A 12,019-nucleotide genomic window follows, 5' to 3' on the forward strand; every position below is an offset into this window, starting at 1 on the left:
TGATCCATATCCAGCACAGTTGTTGATACAGCTCAGCTTCAAGTTTTTTAAAAAGGTATTTTAAACACCAAAATACCTTGATACAATGAGTAATTGCATCTCTTAGACATTCCACTTCCCATTTGGTATGTGCACAATGTGCCAAGTTACTTTTCACTGGCAGTGTTGGCTCAAATAGCTGGCACCTCTCTCTCCTCGTGTCCCTGTTACTTCTTCCTATCTCTGACTTCTAACCACTAGTGACTCTAGCCCAGACATCTGTATGGCTCTGATAAGAGAACTCATCTGACTGAAAAATAGCTTTCAGTTTGTGCAGTTGTTAGCCAAATCAGTTCAGTCTTGTTCACTATGCTTACATAGACAATACAGTCAGATGTAGGCAGGAAAGCACACTGTGCTTTAGTAACAGCATACATGTATATGCTGTTATCTGCTGAAGTAGTAAGTACATCTGCTGTATGCCTTATCTGTTTGAGGTATTTGGCATGTATGAGCATCCAGGGATGAGGTTACGAAAGCCAAAACCCAACTGGATTTGAATCTGGCCAGAGATATCAAACACAGCAAGGTCTTCTGTAAGCACATTGATGACAGAAGGAAAAGTATGGAAAACATGGGCCCATTGCTGAACCATGTGAGGGACTTGGCTCTACAGGGAAGGGACAAGGCTGAGGTACTGAATGCCTTCTTTGCCTCAGTGTTTACCAGCAAGAGCAGCCTTCTAGGATCCCAAGCCCTAGAGACCAGGGGGAAGGGCTAGAACAAGGAATACCTACCCTTGGAGGAAGAGGACCAGGTCAGGGAATACTTAAGCAAACTGGACACTAAGTCTGTGGACCCTGACAGGAGGTACCCATGAGTGCTGAGGGAGCTGGCAGATGTGATTGGGAGGCTACTCTATGATCTTTGGTCAGTCATGGCAACTGGAAGAAGTGCCTAAAGACTGGAGGAAAGCAAATGTCACTGCTGTCCTCAGGGAGGGCAAGAAGGAGGACCCAGGGAACCACAAGCTGTCCAGCCCTACCTCATTCCCTGGGAAGATGGTGGAACAGCTAATGTCAGAGACCATTTTCAGGCCTGTGAAAGTCAGCATGGCTTCGCTGAGAGGAAGTCATGCCTGTCCAACCTGATATGCTTCTACAATGAAGTGACCAGCCTGGTGGACAAGGGGAGAGCCATGGATGTTGTCTCCCTAGACTTCAGTATGGCCTTCGATGCTGTTGCCCATAAGTTCTATCTGAACATTGGGAAACACACTGTTACTCTGCAGGTGGTGAGAACAAGATGCCCAGAGAGGTGGAGATTCTCTCCTTGGGAGATCTCTGTAAGCTGCCTGGGCATGGTCCTGGGCAACCTGCTCTCGGTGTCCCTGCTTGAGCAGGGGTTGGAGCAGATGACCTCCAGAGGTTCCAACCTCAACAATTTTGTAATGCTGAAGTGTACCGTAAGGTAGGATGCCTAGGGTTACTTCTGCATCTGTGTTGTTAATCGTTGCTGCTAACATTAGGAACACTTTGCATTTCTGTAACTTAAGTGGGGTTTCTTTATTGTATGCATATAGACTTGACTCTATTCATTCTTCTATTATGAATAATTATTGTTATGCAGTACTGAATTATTTAAATGTACTGGGTTAGAAGGTTTGGCATGTTGGAGCTCTTTTGGGTGATGTAAATTGACTATTATTTGATTATAATCAAATAATATCAGAAGCTTATATGAACTGCAGCTCCTGTTTTCTTTTCTGATCATCATGATGTAAACTAATGTATCAAGTTGTCAGTTCATACAGATTTTTATAAGGCGTGTGATTTTATAAGGTTGTGAAGAACTATGCCCTTTTACAAATGAATTCTAATATTGTATTTTTCTTTTTTTTTTTCCTTAAACCTCTTCAAATGACAATAGAAAAACGTTTTTTGAGGAAAAATTGGGTGGCAGGGAGGGTGAGGCAGTGAAATCTTGGATGTTCTATTCAGTGCCTTGGCTATACTTTGTTTATCTATGTTAACAGCTTTATTAGAAACTATGTTATTTATATGTCAGATAAGATGCTGACTCTCCTACAATTGCTATCTTGGGTTGTTTCTCCCTAGCCTGAGGAAATGACCAAATTAAGAAGCCTCAACAGACAGCTCCAGATAAATGTTGACTGTACACTGAAAGAAGTTGACCTCCTTCAGTCTAGAGGTATAGAACTGTTTTTTGGTTTTGAAAAAAAAACAAACAAACAAACAAACTCTATATTTAAATTACGTTTTTTTGTATGCTTAAGTGTGCATATTCTTCTTGGACTCTCTAATTAAAAATTGAACTTTATCAATCTCTTTTTTTTAACTAAAAAGATGTATTTTTCAATAGCAACTTGTTAAATTTGACTTGGCCAAGTTAAATTACAATATTGACTAAATAGTTACTTAAAATTAACTTTAAGTAAATCTAAAAATAGTACTTCCTAGTGAAGGTTCTCAAATTTTTAATTTACCTCTGATAAAGTGATACAAACCAGAAAGACTGATTGCAGCCAAGAAGTTGGCAAATATAAATTTGTCTAGATATTTAAAATCCTTTATGTGACAGAAACCTGACATAAATACAGTCAAATAGGTGTAAAAATTCATAGTCTCTCTTTTCTCATTCTTTTTAACCAAGACCATGTCCTACAGAATGATTTGAATTTTCCTGTATTTTCAAAGCAATACAGAACATTGAACTGGAGTTAATTGTTCAGTATGAGATTAGACTGCTAAAAATTACTAGAATCAATATAAAACTGAAAATACTTTTAAAAAGACTGTCAGGAAAAAGCTAAAATAGAGTGTAATAGTAATAACATGTATAAAATCTGAAGTTTCTAGATGTTCATGTCACTGGTATAGGCTTGTAAATAACATTTGAATTATGCTTTCTTATTTCTCTCTTTTGACAGGGAACTTTGATCCGAAAGCCACATGTAACTTCTACGATAACATAGAGCCTGGTCCTGTTGTGCCACCAAAGCCATATAAAAAAGGTAAGTTAAAAAGCAAGCCTCAACTTGCTTTAACTGTACTGAGAATGTTTTCTTTTTTTTCTTTGTATAAGCCAAACCATAACATGCTTACGTAACTGCAGTAATCCTGGCTGCAGCTTGTTTTCCTCAGACAGGTTGTTTCCAACAAGTGTTCTAGTAGTGTCTTGTTTGCAAATACTGTTACCCACTATTAGAAGAAGAGTTTAAAGTATACAAGCTCTTAACACTTTAAAGCTTCCTAATTACGTTTTTTTTTTTTTTTGAAATGCTTTTAACCGAAGAGTTAAAAGGATTTTTAACTCTTATCAGGATTTTTTTTTTAGCTGTCTTCTAATACATTGTTGGGATTTTATAGTTTGAGATCTTTTATGTAAATTTATTTGTCAAGATCAGCTTTTTAAAATTTGCATTTATATTTTTAATTTAACTTGCCTGGTCATGCTTGCATTTTGTGTGCAGAATAGGAGTTTCACAGTAGCAACCCTGAAGTTTGTTCTAGTGTAGCAAGAGCCTCAGACATCTGAAGGACTGTGATGGAGTATGTTTTCTTACAGGGGACTGCAGTTATTCCAGGTTCCCACCTGTTAGAAGTGCATTCCTGATTTCTGAAATTTTCTCTGCTAATTGTATAGTATCTAGCATTCCTATCCAGCTTAGGACTTAAGATATATGTGCACACAGGAGCTACGTATTTAGTCTTGTTGTTCAGCGGAGATTCAATCACTACATTCCAGAGTGAATCCCTGCTCACCCGAAGTAGACACCTAGTGGTTGCATAGCTCAGTAGCACTCTAGACTTCAGTACACACAGGGGTCATTTTGGAGTAGAACCCTGCCTCTTGTCTTGGGTATTTTTTGCCCAAGTATTTTTTTTAACAATTAGTTCTAGAAATCTGTTAGAAGAATCACTTTCAAATGCCAGTGAATGTTCTTAAATGCTTAATACCTTTCCTCTAAAATAGTCAGTCCAGGATCCTGTGCTCCGATAAGAGAAAACAGTGATCTTTTCTCTGAAAATCTTATGTGATAAGATGCATAATACTGTCTCCTCTCACCGTAAATAGTATGTACTGATATTGCTACTGTATCAGAAAATTAACTATATAATTTGCTTGAAAATCCAAATTTTATTTAAAATAAAAATAAAATCTATTTGTTAGTAAGCACTTCTCAAAGGCTTTTGCGGTTTAATTTTGAATTTATATGAGGAAATCTTTTCCCACCTTCTTCTGAACCAAATTTTTTCCCTTCAGTGTTCTAAAATGCCAGGCATGTGGAAATTTAAAAAGTAAAGGTCCAGAACTACTGCTCATCCATATACCAGCTTAAAAAAAAGTGTTCCCTGCACAAGTGCTACTGCGTGGTAAAGACAGTATCATCAGGTGGGCAGTGGCACAAAAGCAGCTACCTGGATTCATGTTAAATTGCAGTGGTCATTTGGTTGATTCAAGGTACTTAGTGATTCTTTAAGACACTCTTTTGATTATACAAGTCAATTTATTCTTTCAAAGCAAAATAGAGTGCAAGATGTATGAAATAAGTGATTTTACTGGTAATAGGAAAGTGTCTTATGAGGACTCGGATGACTTAAGACTAGCTTCTGGGTTTCGTCTGACAACTTAATAGCAACCTGTGTTAGGATTGGTATATTGTATGTTGAGCTTGGCTTTTAACATGGATCCATCTAGTTCATTTTTTCTTGGAAAATTAAATTAATATTCAATTTTATTTATTAATATTCAAGATCCTTAATATTCAGTTTTTGACGATGTGGGCAGAAAGGCAGGTATGGGCAGACATACCTGCTCTTTGCTTCAATCTGGCTAGTGAACATGAATGAGGTCTTTGTACTCACATGGCTTGCTTGCTTAGCAAAAATCTGTTCAGGCTACACACTGCTTATGTGATTATGCAGCATCTTCATTGGAGAGGGTTTACATCTAAGCAAGGAGGCCATTTTTTTTTCTGTCTTTACATATGTCTTTGAAGACAAATGTAGGTACTATTTGTACTAACTTTGTCATCAGCCTCCTGTTAGATTTCTGAGTAGATGATACTCAGCAAAGTAATAAGTGAACTTCTGAATTGCAATTTGCAGTCTTTTTTTTACAACATAAGTTTTATTTTAAGCTGTTTTAAAGATGTCTGTTTTTCACTTTTAATAGATAGTCTGAGGTCTTGAAGTGTTGGAGACATCAGAAAACCTTTTTTGGTTCTTTATGTGGGTTAATACCTAATGTATATTCATACATACATACTGATTTTATGAATTAAAACTTAAGTACTACTTAACACATCCCTGCTGCAAAGCCATGAGAAAATCATTTGGCCTTTTCCAAAGACCCACATGGTAGAATCCAGTGGGATAAGACCCTGGAAGAGCAGCCCAAGAATGCTGAATTGTATTCAAGGACCACCTTTCCATGCTCAAGAGCAATGCCTCCCAACAAAGTCATGTAAAATTGCAAGGAGGCCTGCATGGACATGGACACGAAACAAGGAACTCATGGTCACGCTCAAACACAAAAAGGAAGTCTACAGAGGGTGGAAGCAAGGACAGGTAGGAAGCAATCCCATGCAGGTGTACATGCTAGGGGCCGTCCAGCAGGAAAGCAGCTTTGCATAAAAGGACCTAGGAGTCCTGGTAGGGACACAAAGATGAACATGAGTCAGCCATGTGCCTGTGCCTATAAGACAGCTAACAGTACTTCTGATTGTGTTAGGCGAAGTATCACCAGCAGATCAGGAAAAGTGATTCTTCTTTACTCAGTATTGGAGAGGCTGCATCTAGAGTGCTGTGTCCAGTTCTGGGCTCTCCAGTACAAGAAAGATCTAGACATGCTAGAAGGAGTCTGGCATAGGGTCACCAAGATGATCAAGGGATTGGAGCATCTCCCCTTATGAGGAAAGGTTGAGAGAGCTCAGACTGGTTGGTCTGGAAAACAAGGCTCAGAGGGATGTCTTATAGATGTTGATAAATACCTGAAGGGAGGATGCAAAGAAGATGGAGCCAGGTTCGGTGGTGCCCAGTACCAGGACAAGAGGCAGTGTTTTGTCTCAACATTAGGAAACACTGTGAGGGTGACCAGGAACTGGCACAGATTGCACAGGGGTTGCGGAGTTTCCCCCTTCGGAGATTTTCAAGAGCTACCAGGACATGATCCTGGGCAACCCACTGTAGGTAGCCCTACTTGAGCAGGGGGGTTGGACCAGATGATCTCTAGAGGTCCCTTCCAGTTCCAACCATGTTGTGACTGTGGAGAAAAACAATCATCCTGGTTTTGAAGCAGGCCTATCATTTGATTTGATATTTGATATTTTCTTCTGCCTGGATGCCTAGCAAAGATGTAGAAAATATTGAAGAAACTGATTTAGAAGTTGTCTTTCACTTCAGATGAAAGTAGGGTTATTGGAATTTAAAATAGGGTAAGAGACTGCTGTATATAAATTTATCAGGTCATTCTTAACAGCAGTGTTTCTTAACAAACTTTGTTTTAAGATATTTAAACCTTTAGCAATATCAGTGGCCTAACAGTGGTGACTCCTTGTTTTGAAAGCAGTATGGTTAAGTGACTCTTTACAGAAATGAAACCCTTTAAATCCCTTAAATAATTACATTTCACAAACTGAATTAGAAGTGCTGTAGGAAAAAAAAACAACTTGTGTTATCTATGTAGAACTTTTTTTTTTTTTTTTTTTTAGAGCATCCAAACAATTCCAAGCAGGCTTCACGGACTCAACCAAGAGATGAAGACTTTGAAGGGGCTCCATGGAATTGTGATAGCTGCACCTTTCTAAATCACCCAGCACTAAATCGCTGTGAGCAGTGTGAAATGCCACGATACACCTGAAAATCAGGAAGGGGCTGCATTGGGTTGAAAACAGGCTCTCAAGCTGACAGCTGTAGGAGAAGGAAACATGGGGAACCTTTCAGTCCATCTGCCCGGCCTTTGCCAGTCTACAATCTTCATAACGCAAGGGGTGGGAGAAATGTATTAAGATGTTTCTGCTTGTACCACAGTAAAAAGAAATAAGGGTGAAATTCTTTCTTATCCTATTACAGTGAACAAAGCAGAAAACAAAAGCTGAAAATGTAAAAGGATTAATTTCAGGAAGAATGTATGCAGGAAAGCAAATAACTACTGGTGTTTAGTCCTGTGGTTATAGATACTGCTTAGTGGCTCTTTAAAAAAAAAAAAAATTTTTTTTTGAAGTTATAGGACTTTTAGTAATGGTGTGAAATGTTACACTTAACCCGAAAACTGAAGAGCCAGAGCTGATTTAACCTGGCCACAGCTAGCTGGAAAACAAAGGCTCCCTGTGCTTCTAGATTGTAAGCTACTGAAAAGGAAGACAGGTAAATGCAACCATAAATTTGCAAAGTGTACAAAACAAAAAAAGGTATTTGTAATTGCTGCTTTTTTCAGGGTAATTTATGTCTACAAAAAATTGCTGTTTGAAATAGTGACCTAAGGTGACTAAACGAGATACTGTATGAGTGTTACAGAGAGTTTAATCAGAGGTAATTTTTTACAATCCCTTTTGCTTGTACAGTGCTCACCTGGCTGTGTCAACACTGGTAATAAACTAAGAATGAATTCTACCATATTATGGATGAAAATACTACTGCATGCTTTCATTAGGCCATTGTGTTTTAAAGCTAAAAGTATGCTTTTATATGCAACAATTTTCTAAGACTGTGCTGTAGCAGCACAGTGACATGCCAAATGCAGACTACTACAAATTCAGTTTGGAAGACTTGAGTTCAGCCATGATTATATATGAGAAGTGTTTGTACCCAGTTCCTTAGGCCTTTTCAGCTTCCAATTTGTGGAGAATTCATGATGTTTACAGCACAGAAGGTACTTTGTGCCCCAGTTCAAAGTTAGCTGAAAAATAATTAATCAGTTAGCTCTTCAGTAAAGGTTTATTTGCACATTGTTAATAAACCAGCCTGTATAAAATAGCAGATGGCAGATCTTGAAAAAATATACACTGCATTCTTTTTATTTTGGTCAGGAAATATTTGCCGTAGGTTGAAGAACACAAGACTTGCAACTGAAATTATACTGGTACTTTTATGCATATGATATACTGTATTATAAAGGTGATGTTCAATTTGAATGCTTCAGGTTGCTGTAATAAAGCACTCATTATTTGTGAAATTGAACTTGGGTTTGGGCAGCTGAATGATTGTGTTACTAAACTGCAACTGAATAGGATATTTTGTGTACTGGTCAGAAGCTGATACAGTGCATTTGAGTTTTTATGGTGCAACTTTGTCAGGAGTCAGATGCAACCAAGCACGTCAGCTGAGTTGTGGTAATTGACTTTACAACTGTGAGGCAAAACGTGCTACCTAAACCTTAGCAGGAGAGATTCAAACTATTTCATTGTAAGTTGTTCTTAGCTCATGGCAACCCCTTCCATATGGTCAATTACCACAATTCACTTGATGTGTGATAACTTGTTGAGCTGTGGTAGAACAATCATGTGTCTGAATCCTTGTTTAAAATCAAGCAGCATTTTTAAGGGTTGGGTGGAGGAAAAACTTATCTTGACTACATTGCTGAATCTGGTGTCTTCTCTCCCTGCAGTTTATAAAGATAACAGTAAAAAAAAAATAAACTGTGATCTTAGATGAGGAACCAGTATTTGATCTGGCGTTTTTCAATATGTTCTTGCACTAATTAAATCTTCAGCATAATTTTAAATAAGCTAAGAGATCTCCAGCAATCAGTGTATACCACAAATGAGCAAAACAAAGTCAAAGGCATCAGAGGTAGTTTTTCTCGCTTCCATACTATGTGAAGAGCTCATCACATATGGAGAGGGGGGAAAAATCACTGTCTGAATAAGATAAAATAATAACTTTGCTTAAGTGGACACATCAACAAAACTGCGATAACTAGAAAACAGATAAGCAGAAGCATTCTACCTAGGATAAGCAGTACCATGGCTTTTACTGGCTCTATAATGAATTACTCAAAACAAGTAACTTGATGACTTCTGTATCATGATGCCTTTGCCTTTGTAGTATTTCAGTTTTCTATTCATTTGTACTTCCATAGACTTTCTAGAAAGAAGCATTTGTTTTTGCTGGAATTCCAAAATGATAGAAACGATCATGGCGCTCAGCAAATGAGAGTAGGTGTGTTGTGTGTCATTACTGTTGTGTCACTTTCTGACAGAATAGATGCTCCTTTTGAATAAAAATAAAAATGCATGCAGTCCAATCATTCCCTGAGCTGTAATAACCACAAGTATATGGTTTCTGGGGTTATGGAGACCTGCTAGTCTTAGTTATAGCTTCACCAGAGGAAGAAAAAGAAGGCTGCCTTGACACCAAGATACTTTTTTGAAAGACCAAGTGAGTGCCATTAAATTGCAAATGAATTCATTTGTACCAATAATTTTAGCCCAGTTTCTCACTTACTCTCATTTGTTGTTTGTACAAAAAACAAAGCAACAACAATGCCACAGAAAAACCTTCCATTTTGTTCCTTTATTTGTAAATGCTTATGCACAGACATTAATAGTAAAAACGTTACATGGTGCTTGAATATTTTTAGTTTCTTAGAATGTAAATTGTATTTTGAATGATGATTCATTTTCCTTCTGAAAGCAGGTGATGCTGTTCACACCCCAACTGAATTGTAGATTATGCCAAAAAAAGATTGGTTTCTGTAATATTTATTGAATGCACATAAAACCCTAATGTCAGCTGGCATATAAAAATGCACTGTATTGTATAAAACTTTTGTGTGTGTATGTGTGAATGGTGGGATGCTGATGCCATTGTGTTGAGTCAATGCACTACTTGTGTTTTCTTTTTTCCTTAATGATTGAGCTCTCCCTCAACCATGCTACTAGATTGGTAGAATTTGTAACTGACTTGGACATTCAAATACTCAAAATTATTTCACTGTTCATTGAAATTTTATAAAGCTTATTTTATATCTGCTGTGCTATTAAGATAAATTCCCTTTAATTATAGAATACTTCTGTAGTTCTTCAAAAGTTTATTTAGAGTGGGGCTTGCGGAAGATGATTCAGAGTACAGTAAACCAAAAGAAATCCTGAACTTTGAATCTCCTTTTAATTTGATGTAATTATTAGTCTTGTTTGAGTGAAGAGGAAAGGGATGGGAAATCAAGCAAAAGGAATTACTTTGTAAAATGTAGTCTTAGATCAGATTGAATTGTGTATCTGTATGTCTGTGGTATGTGTGTTTCCCTTGAAAATTGGGAGGTGTGGTGAAAAGGTGTTATAATTCTTAAAAGAGCTGGTCTCAGTACTTTCTGATTATGATATGCTTCTAAATCACATTTTTAAAAATACCCTCTCTTTCAGTTACTTTCTCTCTCCCAGTTATACATCTCATTTCAATTTTTAAATACTTTCACATTTAATATTGATTGTAAACCCCCTTGAAACTGAAATAAAAATACTTGAGTTGGAATGGGGACAAGTCAAAACGAAAACAAAAGAATGTTTTAAAAAGAATGTGAGAAGATTAAATATGCTAAAAAAAACGTGTCATCAGGATTATATTTTAAAATTCAGTGATATACCCTAGAATGTGAAAATGACTATCCTGGCAAGAAGTGGACAGTTGGACATAAACAATTCATCAGCTTCTTTGGCACAACAGAACTTGTGTACTGTATACTACAGTGACTCTCCATCCCGTAAAGAAAGAAGACATGCACAATAACACATCCCATAGTCAGTACTGTCTCTATGTGCTGCTACGTTTGTTTCATTTTGAAATGTCAGCGTTATTTTGAAGCTGGCCATGACTGAGTTTTGCCAGATTTCTTCAGATTGGGGCTTTCATTGTTGTTTATGTCCATAAATATTAATGCGACTATTTTTCTTGGTTTTGAATAATCAGAAGTCAATGGAGTTAATGCAATATTATAATCCTGGATTTTCAGTACCTTTGAAAAAGATTTTAAAAAACTGTGTTCTTGAAATTTATTTATTTATGGTGGCACCAATGTATCTAATCCGTATTTCCTGCTGTGTGAAACCCTGTTAAATTTTTTTCATTAAAACAAGAAGACACGATCTTGTTTAATCCTGTATATATGGTGTCTACATTCTAGATTTGTGTATGCTGTGAATGAACTTACTACTAAGAGATGAAATTGTATAAAGGCATTCAGAGGCTATGCATGCATGGTACCTCCAGAAAGTGCATACTCCGAGTTGCAGATTCCTGCAAAATAAATTAATAAAACTAAGCAAACATCACATTCTGCATTTGTTCTTGTATGTAGTAGGAAACATTTAAAAATACAACCCTTCTGCTTTCATAATCGGATTGCTTCTGGTCTACTTGAGCCTACTGCTATAGCAAACCTATTTCAGTGACTTTGGGGATTTTTTTTTTTTTTTTTTTTGGTGGTCAACATAAGTCTCATAAGTCTCATTAGGCAATTTCTGGGTATTCAAACGGGGTCCGAATCTCGTTCCTGTGAAGGTGCTCAGGGTGTGAGTCCCACTGCGATAATGGGTAGGTATTCTGTGCATCTTCTAGTGTAGAAACAGGACATAGGATGTTAAGTGTGTGAAGAAGCAGAGTTCATCACAATTTCTTATTTTTGAATGGAAAATTTGTTATTAAAGGAATAGCTTTATGCTATAGCAGATGAACACCTTTTTGTATTTTTGATTGCAGTCATTCCTGCTTATTCTAGACAATATTGAGTATCTGATTACAAAAGTCTGTCTTCTGTTATAACCTCTATAGAAAGTCACTACTTTGGGCCAGGGTGGAGAATTCAAAAAGCATAAATCATTATGCAGACAATTTCTCTTTATGGATATGTTTTCTTAATTATCTTAATTTTATCAGTTCATTGTAATAAAAAACTTGAAAGCTCTGTAGCTGTATTACAGCTGTATTTTTTGTTAATATACAATTGCAGCCATTAAACATTCTGGTCTAACAAACCTACTGCAATTTTGGTTTTGACTTTTCGTCAGCAAACGTAATAA

At 37.0% G+C, this 12,019-nt stretch overlaps 1 protein-coding gene across 4 annotated transcripts in view; it reads left to right on the forward strand.

The window, feature by feature from the left end:
• Positions 1 to 11,272, forward strand: part of TAB3 (TGF-beta activated kinase 1 (MAP3K7) binding protein 3) — a 44,203-nt gene extending 32,931 nt beyond the window's left edge. For 3 of the 4 annotated variants that reach the window (XM_068686854.1, XM_068686865.1, XM_068686843.1), the window contains 3 exons: positions 2,097 to 2,190; positions 2,930 to 3,013; positions 6,716 to 11,272. In XM_068686854.1, coding sequence (XP_068542955.1) covers positions 2,097 to 2,190; positions 2,930 to 3,013; positions 6,716 to 6,864 — 327 coding nt within the window. In that variant the 3' untranslated portion in view covers positions 6,865 to 11,272. Of the gene's footprint in view, positions 1 to 2,096; positions 2,191 to 2,929; positions 3,014 to 6,715 lie in introns of those variants that run through there. The other variant, XR_011097958.1, reaches the window with a different exon arrangement.
• Positions 11,273 to 12,019: the final 747 nt, after the last annotated feature.

The sequence above is a fragment of the Anas acuta genome, chromosome 1 (genome assembly GCF_963932015.1).
Source record: "Anas acuta chromosome 1, bAnaAcu1.1, whole genome shotgun sequence".
Lineage (NCBI taxonomy): Eukaryota > Metazoa > Chordata > Aves > Anseriformes > Anatidae > Anas > Anas acuta.